The following is a 13,246-nucleotide window of genomic DNA, read 5'->3' as shown; positions in this document are numbered from 1 at the left end:
ACAGTGCTAGTATGAGTCTTTCCAAAGTGAGTTGGCTTTGTACGTTTTGTTTAGCCATAGTAACAGATGTCCACCTGTGTGCGTTTGTTGATATGTGACTTGCAGAATATTTGTGTATATCAAAATGACATCTGTGAATATGTTTTCTGATTAGAGGGGATGCTTGTCATGAAACTTAACTGCAGTCTTGGATATACTTGCATAGACCACAGGCATTGCTTTCAGCAATCTCTCATTCTTTTCTGTCTACTGGCTTTCAGAAAAAAATCAATAGGTGACTGCCAATAGATGACTGAATACAGCACACGTTTCAGTGAATTATTAAATACTGATTATCTAGGGAAAATGAGTGCAAAATTTGCGCCTATGTTTGAAAGTTGTGAGAGAGTGCAACTTTGCTGCTTCCCTGTCCTTGCTCAATATTTTATTCTCCTTTTTGAATGAAGGTTGCTTTTTTCCTATCTTGACGAAAACAACTAATGTCTTGGAGTTAAAATACTCCCAAGCTCTTCTTGGGCTTTCAACGAACTCCCTGAAGCTCCATTTAGTAGAATGACCCATTGTCCATTTATCTATCTTATTTCCTTGTTTAAATAGGCTCAAATACATTTTTCAAGAAATAAATTGATCTTATTTGCCTGTTACAGATTTTGTCCATGAAACCTGTAGCACAGTCATCAGGTGCTCTTGTTATAAATCTGCTGGTGATTTGTTGCCTCTTACTGGCTGTGGTGGCTCAGTTGAGGGTTCTAGCCTTTTCTTTCTGGTTGTAGAGGAAAAGCTGTTTTCTGTAGCTGATTCGTAGTGTGCCAAGTAGTACAGCTGAACTAATTCTCAAGGTTCTCTCTGGAAAAGAAAGTGCTTCCTGGGGTAGGTATTTTGATTTTCACATTCTTTGCTACTTTTAGTTAAGACTAATAGAAAACCTCTTTAGCTTTTGGAACCTTGTTCTTGCAATTAAATCTTCCTTGTACTTCTAAAATAGTTTGATAAACTTTGAGTTCTGTGTTCTCACCTTAAAGTAGTATTTTAAAAACATTCAGAGCTGGCGTATTTAAAGAAAAAATAATTCAAACCCAGAGTAATTCAAGTAGTGATATTATTTTCTAAGTTAATTACTTTATCAGAGCAGTAGTTTTGGCATTGACAGTGTCAGCTCTCGCTTCGATATTTACCTTGGAGCAGTTAGTGATAAGCTAGGAAATTCTGGTTTTCTGCAGTGCTTGCCCAATCCTGAATTGATTCCTTAAGAAACTTGTAGTGGCCATTAAAATATGATGGTGAGCAACCTGACTCTCTACATCCAGTATACATTTTGGTGACATCAAGCAGACATGGTTGTATGGAAATACTACTTAAATTGAGCTGGACTTCTTTTTTTTTATTAAAAGAGTTATGACAACTTTGTGTTGAAGATCAAAATGCACTTCTCCAAAGATTATAACATCTTATCTTGCAGTCGAAGACAATTTGTGGTATTGAGTTGAAATAGGACTCTGCAATGAGATTGCTACTTTTTTTTTTTTTTTAAAACTCCAGTAAGTGGCAAAATGCTTTGAAATTGCTTTATAGTTTTTTTCTTCAGTAATAAGTAACTTGCCTGTCCCTGGAGAGAGGGGGCTGTGGTATCTTTGCTGCTGAAAATTCCAAGGTAACAGAAGCATTAGGAGGTACGGTGCAAAGATACTGTAGATCTTTTCATGACACCTTCCGTCTGAGATGACTAACAGCAAATCACAGCTGATAATCCCTACCGGACCCAGGTTCACCCATGCTGTACCACCGGGCTGCTGCTTCCCTCACTCAAACTTCCATGGAAATGTAACAGCCTGGGCATCATACTGGACTTGAGCAGGCTTTTTGTGTTCCTGCTGTGTGATGCTGGGGTCAGTGAGCCCTTCCAGAAGCTGATGGGTTGAAAAGGGCAATTGCTGAGACCCTTTGGAGTCATCTTGGGCCAGCAAAGCCAGAGCAATGTGCAGGTTGGCCTGTTTTTTTATTCTATTCACAGACACATCATCTACGAGCTGATCTTTTAATCATTTTGTACCATTATTTAACCGATGCAAGCTCGTTCTCCTTACATGTTTGATCATACTTTGTACTTTGCATCTATGTGACTGCTGGCTGGCTGGTTTTCCCACCATTGACATAACCCAACCTGAATTGGGTATTTCACACTCCCGCCCAGTTCATATCAAATTTCTACTGCTAGAGAGTACTGCATGGGTTCAGTTATTTGTTAACTTCGGGCTGTGACTAAATGTGTGGGAACAGTGTGCATTTACACAGCGTAGTAACTTAGGCTTTGCTATTTCTGAAAGTTGCAGTGGTACTTCTGGACCTGAACTGCTAATGAAGCAGCATTGTTGTGTTTTGTTTTGGCCATGGTATATCTGAGAGTTTATTTGGACTGGAATTCATCTGGAAAGTTCTGGGTAGAACCAACTGCAGTGTTCTGGGTGAATTATCAGCTGACAATTGAGATTTGGCCGCTTTTAAAATAATTTCATGTGGAACTGTTCTCCTTGGAAGCAGTTACTGTGGCATACCCTGTTTGGGAAGGTGAGAGTCATAAGATGCTTTCAATGAGGTTGCTTGTTGGCTTAGGTAGTCATCTAAGCCCGTTCTAAAGAGGGCATTTTAACCCAAAGCAATTGTGACCTAGCATGCTGAAAACTTTAGAATGGCAGTGCTTTTGAAATGTCATGCAGCTTTTCAGAGTCATCTGCTGTTTTGCTTCAGGCTGTATTAGCATATATAGTAAAAGGAAAAACTGTTTGCTGGAGATGATGAGGGAGATTGGATGGAAGCAGAAATGCACAGATTAAAAGAGAGAGAGCTTGGTGATGTTTTCAGGGAGACAGGGGAGGTACATGAAAGCAGCAGTTACCTAAGATCAACTGATTTGCCCTGTTCTGGTGAAGTTGTATCATAAAAGTGCTGTCTAGCTGCTGAACATACCAAGGCTTGTGGTACTCCTAGTTGTGTCACTCTGCTATGCATTGGAATACCAAATTAAAACTCTTCAGGCCCTTCCGATTGCACGGTGGCTATGAGGAGTTATTTAGGTGCTAAATAACCAGCAGATGACTGGTTTAGGGAGTACTTTGGAGAGCCGTTCTAACTGCTTTTTCCTTATTCTTTTGAGTAGCTTCTCTATTTCCATTCATAAGACAACAGTATTGTTTAGACTTGCAAACCCTTGTCAGATTTGTTGAAATTACTTCTATGTTCAGAAATGTCAAGCGTCTGACAGAGGCTAGTAACTTGATCACAGTTTGTTTCTCTAAGGAAATGAGACTTCAGAAGAGTTATCAATTCCAGCTATTATAGTATCTCTCTAATACTTGCTTTGTAATTTCCATACACTTTGTAATAAAAAATTTGCAGGGAAGAAATATTTATGAATTTGGAGCATTTATAAATATAAGAAATGTAGAGTTCAGTTTAGGTGTAAAACAATTCAGGTATGCTATGAGGTGGAAGTGGGTGTAGTTACCCGTAATGCTGTGCTGTAGTGGTGTGATGAGGGTGGGCATTGACAACTCAGTATCATAAAAGGCATTCAGAAGCATCTTGGCAATATGATTACAGAATTCTATTACTGCAGTATTTTGGGCGTCAGATCTGATTTTTTACTGTGACTTTTTTACCTGGCATTTGAACTGTGTTTCCAATACTGAAGAATTAACTTGTTTTTTTTATTTGATTGACATTCTACAATAGTGTTTCAGCACTTGTTGGTCACATGGATCTAATCTGTGCTCTGGGGCATTTTTGTTTTATGGAGGCTCAGGAGTGGGAAGGAGATTTCTTCCTCACTGAAAAGTTGCAGAGAGGCTTGGACAGTTGAGCTATCACCATTGAACTTCAAATTGACACTGTCCTTTCAGATGCTTGTCAAAGGTGGCTTTGTAAATGTCTGAAGAACTCTCCTGAATAAGTATAAGGCAACCATGAATTCTTTATAACAAAGAAGAAATAATTCTTGTAGATGAAAGTAGAAAGGGAGTGGGTGAAGCTAAGCCCTAGGCTATCTTCTTATTTGCCATTGATTATAAACAAAAAGCCCCTCCTACAAATAACAGAAAACATCTCAATGCGTGTATGTATAAAAAAGTAATGTGCTGGTTCTCTGTGTGAACAGTGGTTTTATACAGGTGGTTACATTTATGTGTCTTTCAAGATTGATTGTCCCTAATACTGTTTAGTTTAGTGTATGGATCATGCTTCCTCTATTTAGTCTGTATCAGGGAACAATTTCTGAGAAGAATGTCCAATTTGAAAGTGATCTGGTCTTTCCCATGAGAAGCTGGTATCAGATGAGGCTTGAGGGAGGAGGGGGAGGGAGCAGGATCTGTAAGCAACTGTACCTTGTAACAGTTTGGCACGTGTAGAAACTACAGTTTTATATATTAGAAAGTTTTCTGTTGTTTACTTTTTACTATATTATGTTTCTGAAAGTAGAAAAGGTATTCTTCAAAAAAAATATTATTTTTACTTGCCATTTGATTTTGCACTTGGTGTGATAAGTGACCTTTGGATATAAGATATTCCTCGCAAGTCTAGCGTGATAGTTGTCCTTGAGGTCTAATTACAGTCTGTTCCTCTAGCTCTGAAGTTCTCGCTAAAACTGCATTTATGATCAGAGCCTCATTTGTTCACAGTTGAAATTATATTGCCCCCTTCTTTGCAGTGGATGTGTATTTTTCCTCATCTATAATTTTCTTGGTTTAGTAGCTTTATTAATAGGTTTGGGTTTTTTTTCCCTTACCTTGGGAAAAAGGTGTTGTTTCTAGTACTATAATACATTTGTAGCAAATCACCTTTTTCTGAAAGATTAAATGAAAGCTTGGGTGACTTACCTAAAGCTAGGCAAGTAAAATGGGAGGCAGAGGAAATGGCAAGGATTTTTTTATTTTTGCTGAAATGTTTTAAATTTTTACTTTGACCATCATGTGTTTTGGCTTCTCATCAGCTACTTGAATAAACAATTACATTTTAAGTAGGACTGATTTTTTTTTTCTTTTTTTTTTAAAGAACATCTGAAAAATTATACACGAGAAGATGTTAAAAGTCAAGCAATTAATAGTTATTACTTTGCGTCAGTTAAGCAGGTCATTATTTTTATGTGGTGTTACTGCAACAAAAAGATTTCTAAACCATCTTGTTGTAAAGGTTCAGTAAAATGAGACATTGCAAGTATGCAAAAAGTACTTCTTTCCTACATCATATTTCTAGAATATATTCAGCTGGAATTTACCTACGTACCAGTCTGTCTGTCATCTTTTTGCTGGTTAGTTCTTTTTGGATGGATTTGTTTAAGGCCTTACACATTCTGGTTTTTTCCGTACATTAATATTAACCTTTTCTTCGTTTTCTTTGCCTATAGATGACCAGTACTAGGGTGAAGTTACTTCTGATGGAGTGGGGCAATTTTACATCTGCAGTCCCTACAAAGCTGGTTACTTCTCTCAGCCTCACACTCCTCAGCCCCCCTACTTACGTAGCTGCCACCTTGAGTATTCAGTGGCTCATAAAGTCAACTCAGAAGTGGGTAGTTTCTCGTTAGATTAGTAACTGGAATTCACTCAATTCCCAGTTTGGCTCTCTGGGTTTCTGCAGAAGCACTAATGATTGTTTGGAGTAGTTGAAATGCATGGCTATGGATGCAGTTAATAGTGTGAGCTTGAATTGGGTTATGTTGATCTTGAAATTGGATCTAGCACAGGGCAAAGGTGTTTGTGTGCATGAAAAGCAGGAGAGAAAAGGAAGGTGTGGGGAGTGAGAAGGTCTAAGAGGCTTTAACTGAGAAGAAAAATTTGCTAGAGCAAATTTAAGAAACAGGAAGAAAGTTGAGCCGAGAGAACTCAGGAGTATATTAGGGAAGGCTCTTAACTTTGCTAGCTTATGAGTGCCTGAAGGAAGAAAGCCACTGGAGACAGGGCAGAGGAGCTGAGCTTACGATGGGAGTGCCATTGCTGAGAGAAATACTAATAGATCATGGAATGTCTGGCTGTAAAGCTCTGGAACACATCTTATCAATTCTTATTGATGAGAGCACACAAGCTGCCACTACGACATGCTTCAGATGCTCTCAGAGCACACAAGTGTACGTTAAAGTACCCTGTGGGAATTGCTGCCTTTGTTGTGAAACTAGGGGAAAGTGTTATCCATCAAATCAATTTGCAAGAAGGGAGTTTGTCACAGTAAAATTTTTGGAAATGGTTTGACATGATTGTTACTGCTGGATTTGAAACACTAGGTGTGTCAGAGACTCGGGAGACTGTAGGTTAAGGAGGATCTAAGGCATGCAGGATGCTTGAATATGGGAGAGAATAAAAGGACATGCTTTATTTACAAGTGGATGAGTCTGTTTGACTATTGGCCCGTTCAAGATAAAGAAAACAAGTTCGAAAGGAGAGACAGACATCAATTGGAAGTGAAGTCACATGCAGCAAGGGAGTTCTTACGGAACTGACTAAAATCAACAAAAGTGCAGGAATGATAATGAGTGTAGTTGCTCCTGTTGCTTTTCTGTCTGTACTTTTTTTCAATTTAGAAAAAAAAACTAGAAAGGCTTTATAACCAATTATTACTGTACTTGAAGCTGGATGTATCCCTAAAGAGAGGTGCTGTTCATCTGGTATCCGTAAACTTGATATTCAGAATAAGCCAAGAACTCAAAAGCCTAAGATTTAAGTGTTGATTGTGAGGACATAGATTTGCTGAGCTGAAAATCATAATTTCTGCTAAGGAATGAAAGAGAAAGCTTCAAGTAAGATCCAGTAGGAGCAGCCCTGCCAGATACATCACTGCCTCTTTTGGTGGTGGTTTAGATCAACTTAAGTTCAATGGAAAACTGCAGCTTCAGTGTGATTGTTCCTGTTTTGAGCTTCCTCCATATTACCAGGAGCAATATTATTTTTAGTTACAGAAAACAAAAGGGAAATTGTCTATATAGCTTCTATATCTATTAGCAATGATTAGTAAATAAGACCAGTTGAAATTGGTCTGTGTGTGAGATGTAGAGTACATAAATGGGAAAATAACAATTTTCTCCAACTAGTGCACATATCTCCCAGGGCTTTTTGATGCGGGGCATAAGCTTGAGTATTTTGACGACTTCTATAGTCTGTACTCTTTATGTGACTGCTGTAGATTTAAAGGACCAGTTGACTTAAGAAAAACTGAAGAACTGAAAGTTAGTCTCAGCAATATGGAACTATTCCAAACGACTGCAGTGAAAAGGCTGCTATGTAAGTCAGGAGTTAACTGTCCTACTTGTTAGAGTGTGTTTTTTAAATAGAATGATGTGTGGACGAGGGAAGTTTTATAGATATGTAAATATATGCACGATCCTATAAGTTAGAATTAAGTTTGTTGCTACTAAATTATTGTCAGCGTGTTTTGTGTCAAGCTTTAAGGAATATTTATTAGTGAAACAATGCCTGCGAAATTCAGAAAATAGAGGTTTTATGAACCTGTTAGTCTGGGCAAGTCTTTTTTTAGACACTGTCTAAAAAAACAGAAGCTGTCCTTTGTGGTCAGCTTGACCTAAATTGTTTGACAGAGGGTTTCTTCAGCACTGTGCTTTGGCCTTAAGAGAGTCAAGTGCCATGGTAATTTGTGGTATTTAAAATAAAAAGTAGTATCAAGTGGTACCTGTCTTGTAGTCTGCCTGTCAGTTTTGTACTTTGTCCAGGGTTGTGTAGGGATCTTTAAAGCTGTCTAGGAGTGAGACAGAAAAGTGATTTTTAAAGTTCAATAATATCCTCTTGAGAGTCTGCTTTTTGTGTATTTTTATATTTGTGTGTGTGCATATAGATGAAAATATGTGTATGTGTATACTTAATGTCGGTATTTCAAAGAAGTCATAAGTATTTTTTTGTGTGATTGTTCTCTGAAGTGGTATTCTTAACTTTGCTTTCTGATCTGTGCTAGCTAACTTTCATTAGCTTTGGTTTTTGGAAAGTTGTATTAATAAATTACATAGGACCTCAAAACCTCTGGAAAAGAGGTTGAGACAGGGGTTCCGAAGAGCTTGCTTCTGTTGGAGAACCCTTCTCACAAAGCTTGCTTGTGAAGTAGCTTTGTAAGCATGTGATAATTGAAATTTTATGTGAAATGTGGAAATGAATTTTTACTTTTGTTATAAATAAAATGGTCAAGTTAAAAGGAACACTGGCGTTCTCAGTTTGTGTAGCAATTAAGTAATTGTAGAAGTGTATGGCAATTTAGGACAAGGAGGAAATAAGAACTGTGCATTGATAGTTGAAGAAAGATATGTGACCACTAGACAGAATCCAGTGCTGTAATATATAATGAGTTGTGGAGATGCAAACTACTACTGATTTGGTTTGGTTTATTAGAGTGCATAAGCATTTTTTAGATTGAAGTGGGACATTTGGTAATACTTAATTGAAATATTTGAGTTTTGAATTCAGTACATAACCGTTACGGTTTCCAGCTGTAATAAATGTGGTAAGCATTTATCATTTTGCCAATTAGTGATTTCTTATGGTTGAATGTCAGTATAGACATGTCTATACTTGAAAATAATATCAACTTAGCTAGTCTGAAATAACTTTATCCATATACTGCATGTTGCTCTTGTCTTGATAGCTTTGTTGTGGGGTTCTGGGGGTGCGTATTATTTTCCTGATCAGGAAAAGGAAATTAAGGTCTAGTCATCATCTGGAAATGCAGACATTTGAAATCTGAGGAGCGGGAGTCATGCACCTGATTAATGAGTAAAATTGTTGAAGGATGCTCATATTTGAAAGTGCACATCAATCAGTAGTTCCCAGTGAAGCTTATGAAGAATATTTCATAAGAAGAGGATTAGAAGAAGGGGCTGTTCTTAATCACCGATTTTCACAGCAGTATTCAAGAATACTGTGCTGTTTCTGTTTTCAAGTTAGTTGCATCTAAACCTTACCTCTTTTTACTGAAACAAAAAGTATGTAGGCTTGGTTGAGGGCTTCAGTTTTCAGTATGAAAATATATTTACAAAATTTTTTATTTTTCATGCTATCAAAGATAAGCTCTAATAAAAATTCAGCAATTGCAGAGGTTTTCTTTTCTACTAATATGTTTGTTTTTGTTTTCTTTAGTATCAGACATTGAAGGTGCTGATGGGTTGCAGCTCAGAAAGGAACATGCCCTCAAGATATTTGCTTACATCAATTCCTGGACACAAAGGTAATTTTGGCTTGAGTTTGATGTTGATGGTACTGGATCACAACAGTAGATTTCCCTTCTTAAAAAATACAGTAGTGTAAATTACAATGGGCAAGTTATTAATGTGTAGCTAAGTGATACTTGGAGAGTAAAGGACATTTTATTACTTAGAAAATAAAAATAAACGTGTTACCAGTGCATTTTGGGCAAAGTATATTTTGAATCCAGTAGGCATTCTGTATGCTCTAATGATTGTGTAGCAATAAATAGCTATATTGCAATGACAAATAGTGTGTGTTCCTGCTTTAATGTGAAATTTTCTGACCTCCTTCTGTGGAGGCAAGGTAGAGTAAGAAGAATTTAATAAAAGATCACTCTGAATGGCACTATCACGTCAAATTTTTCTCAGTGTCAGATGCAGTCCATAGCTACTAATCTGATAAAGAAAATCCTTTGCACATGAGTGTCTTAAATCTACTACTTTTTAATCTATTATTTCAATTACTGTTGTTTGTTTTTTTTTAAGTAGTTAAATCAGCTGTGCTGCTTACCTTACAGCTACTTATTTTTTTCCAGCACAAGGAAGTGCATAGATATTAGTTTTTAGAAAGAATCTGCAGTCAGGATGTTTGGAATTCACTGTTCAGCAGGGGTCACAAGACCAAACTGAATCATAAGAGATATTGGGGAAAGTATAGAGAATAAACTGGAATACATTAATCTTCTAAATAGAAGACTCTAAAAGAAAAACAAGGAGTGTCACATTTTGGATTCCTGTAAAAAAAGCAGAATCCTCCTCTTCCTCATTCTGCCTAAAGAAGGCATTTGAAGCAAATTCATTATCTTCTGCAATATGCTGTTAGACACAGAGGATAAATTTTGAATCAAAATAAATATCAGCAACAGAAACCAGAATCCTGTTACTTTTTGACAGGTCCTAGATCCCAAGTTTGTCTGAGAACAATTGCAGCCTAGTCCTTTTCCAGGTCATCATGTGTTTAGGGTTTTGTTGTCTTCAACAGCTACAGCATGACAAATTCAATGTGAAGAACAATAAAGACAGGATAGCATTTAACTCTCTTTCTTCTGGTTGCTTTTTACTTTCTGTATGTGTAGTTCCATACTGTAAGAGTATGGAGAACAGTCCTTAACCTATTCCAAGCAGAGTCTAACAGTGAGGCCACAGGGAGGAGTTTCACTTTACTTTTTAATTTCATGTCCTGTCTCTACCCTGCCAAATGGGCTTTTGAGAGTTCTGCTTGTTATGTGCTTGATGCCTTCCTTAACTACTTTTTATTTTGTTACCTGTAGTTGAAATCTCTGCTTTCCTTCAGAAGTTCAGTTGGCAACTTCAGCATGAAGAATACCTTTTTCTTCGATCTGCATGTAGTGTTTAATTTCAGTTCTCTTATGGAAATCATGTTCAAGGAATCATATTTGTAACATACTCATTTTTTCATGTATCTTTAATTTTTGGTGGAGCTCTCCTTCCTGTGAACACATTCAGATACATGAAGACATGGAAGCTTTGTGCAAACCTCTGTCTTGGGGAAGAAGGGGAAGGTACCTTTGTCCAACAGAGAATTCTCCGATATCGGTTGGAGAATACATGAGAAATATTCACCTGACTTCGTTTTCATTGTTAAGAGTAATATGTTACAGCCAAGTGGGGTAGTAATTTGTAAGCCTAAGTGATGGACCTATTGTACATAGTTTTCCCCATGGATAAGTGCTTGAGGATACACTTGGTTTTGCTTGCAATTCTTTGTTATTATTTGTTAATATGAAAATACATTTACTAGTAACTCACAAGAATCTTTTTCAAACGGATAAAGGCACACTCCTCCTAAACAATGTGAAAAGGATTTTTTTTCCTGCATAGATGGAACAGAATGTTTTAGATGCTTGCATCATTGTATCTGTGCTGGAATAAGGGAATACTGAATGTTATCTTTCTGTCTAACCCACTGAAAAAAAGATGTCTGTATTCAGAACATATATGCTTTAAGAGCTGTGGCTCAAGGGTGTGCTTGTATTCCATCAAGAGAGGCAGCACCCTTTACCTCTCATAGTTCTGTTTTTTCCCTTACAAATTATAATTTATTAAGCCGAGTTTCTAGATTAAACGCTGTGCTTTGCAGAAGAATTTTTTTTAATCACTTCTTACTGATAACTTCTTGCCCCATCTTTTGCTTGCTCATTTTTTTCAGAAATGGCATGTTTAAGTTTTATATTATTTTAGTATCTAAGAAGTCTTGTCATGGACTGGAGTTGATTGTTCTCCATGTAATAGGAGAAGGGTCTGTACAGGGAGGCAGCTGACAGTTTATGTAGCAGTTACATCATTCAGTTGAGTCTTAGTGAGAAAGAGTGGAGTCCATCTTAAAGATAGTGTTACAAGCATGTAGCTTTTAATTTTAGTATTCATTGAAGCACCCTGGCTTGTTCGTTGCTTTCTTCGTTATATTTTCCAGCATTTAGATCCTTTCAGGGGAATATCCTTCACTGTTTGTTAAGAATGTGGAGATTGCATCTTTGTATGGAAGAAGCAAATGTTCCCAGACAACAGGTTCTAGGGGTTTTGTCTTGAGGGGGTTTATGCACCCAGAATCTCTTTGACATATGGAGTTATCTTTGCCTGCAACTAGGACTGTATTACAAACTTTTCTAACTTGGATGATTTGATACATTTTTCTTATTATATTTATAAGGGGATGGTGTATGGACTTCCCCTTTGTTCTTTTCAGCTTACAGTGTGTCAATAGATATTCAGAGGAATAATCTCTGAGCCTACAAAGTCAAAGTAATGAAGAAACTTGATACTGCTTTTTCCCATGTGGATAAAGGATACCAATGTGCACAGGATTTCTATCCAAATGCAGATAAAGAAGGCGAGCTTAAATACTCAATTAAAAATATAATTATTTTGCAGCCCTATTGATTTAAAAATAACAGTAATTAGTCCTTACGCAGCTGGCGAGCATGTCAGGTGGTTTATTGCAGTAAATACCAATAAGAGAAAAACAGATGAGGAAATAGATTCAAGGACATACTGAAGAACAGTGCTTCTTTAGTAGACAGTGACCTTGACCCTAAGATTTCTTTTGTGCATTTTACTCACAGTGGCAGCTGCTAAACAATAAAGTGGACTTCATGGTTTTGGTAGGCATTTGGAAGTAATGGGATGTTCACAAGGCTTAAGGAAGGCTTTGTGACTCCCACTTGCTGCTGGGTAGTCTGTTTCATTTGGATTTCCTTTTATGGGTCTGACAAATATTTTTTTGTTTAAAATGTTTTAATACAAAGGGTTCTTTTGGTCAAGTTAGCTGTTCTGATTTTAGCCACTTCAGAAACATTTATTTATTTATTTATTTATTTATTTATTTCTGTTTTCTTACAGACAATGTCTGTGCTGTTTCAAGGAGTATAAACATTTGGAAATCTTTAACCAAGTAGTATGTGCGCTTATTAACTTAGTGATTGCCCAAGTTCAAGTTCTGCGGGACCAGCTCTGTAAACATTGCACTATTAATATAGATTCAACATGGCAAGATCAGAGTAATCATGCTGATGAGCCCCTAAATGTAGAAAGAGAGTCTCATGAAGAAGAAAATGGAGAACGGCAAAAGTCTATAGAGAAAAAATTGGACCCTGCAAGAACTTGTATTCTGACAGAGGAGGAGTCTGCAAAGAACACTGATGCTTTTAGCTTGTGGAGCACTGATGAGAAGGAAAAGTTGTTGCTGTGTGTGGCAAAAATCTTTCAGATTCAGTTTCCGCTGTACACCGCTTATAAGCATAATACTCATCCCACAATAGAGGTATATCTTATCTTTATGTGTATATTTATTTTCTGAAAGATTATTTGTTCTCATTAATGAGTAGACTGTGCATTTGATAGTTGCTTTCACACAGGATTGGCAAATTCAGCTCCTCTTTTGACCATGGTAAAACTTTTCAGAGAAACATTTTAAACGACACACACTCTTACACTTTCTTTAAAATATGCTTAATTGTTGCAGGTAATGTGTTGATAAATGTTGAATGGAACTGGGTCATT

The 13,246-nt window shown here is 37.0% G+C and overlaps 1 protein-coding gene across 8 annotated transcripts in view; it reads left to right on the top strand.

Annotated features, from left to right (window-relative positions):
- USP34 (ubiquitin specific peptidase 34) overlaps positions 1-13,246 on the top strand; it is a 138,354-nt gene that overhangs the window by 10,013 nt on the left and 115,095 nt on the right. For all 8 annotated transcript variants that reach the window (XM_054060865.1, XM_054060864.1, XM_054060870.1 and 5 more), the window contains exons 2-3: positions 9,120-9,207; positions 12,587-13,007. In XM_054060865.1, the coding sequence (XP_053916840.1) occupies positions 9,120-9,207; positions 12,587-13,007 (509 nt within the window). The remainder of the gene's footprint in view (positions 1-9,119; positions 9,208-12,586; positions 13,008-13,246) is intronic.

The sequence above is a fragment of the Cuculus canorus genome, chromosome 3, assembly GCF_017976375.1.
Source record: "Cuculus canorus isolate bCucCan1 chromosome 3, bCucCan1.pri, whole genome shotgun sequence".
NCBI lineage: Eukaryota > Metazoa > Chordata > Aves > Cuculiformes > Cuculidae > Cuculus > Cuculus canorus.
This window is presented reverse-complemented; position numbering and strand designations above follow the sequence as displayed.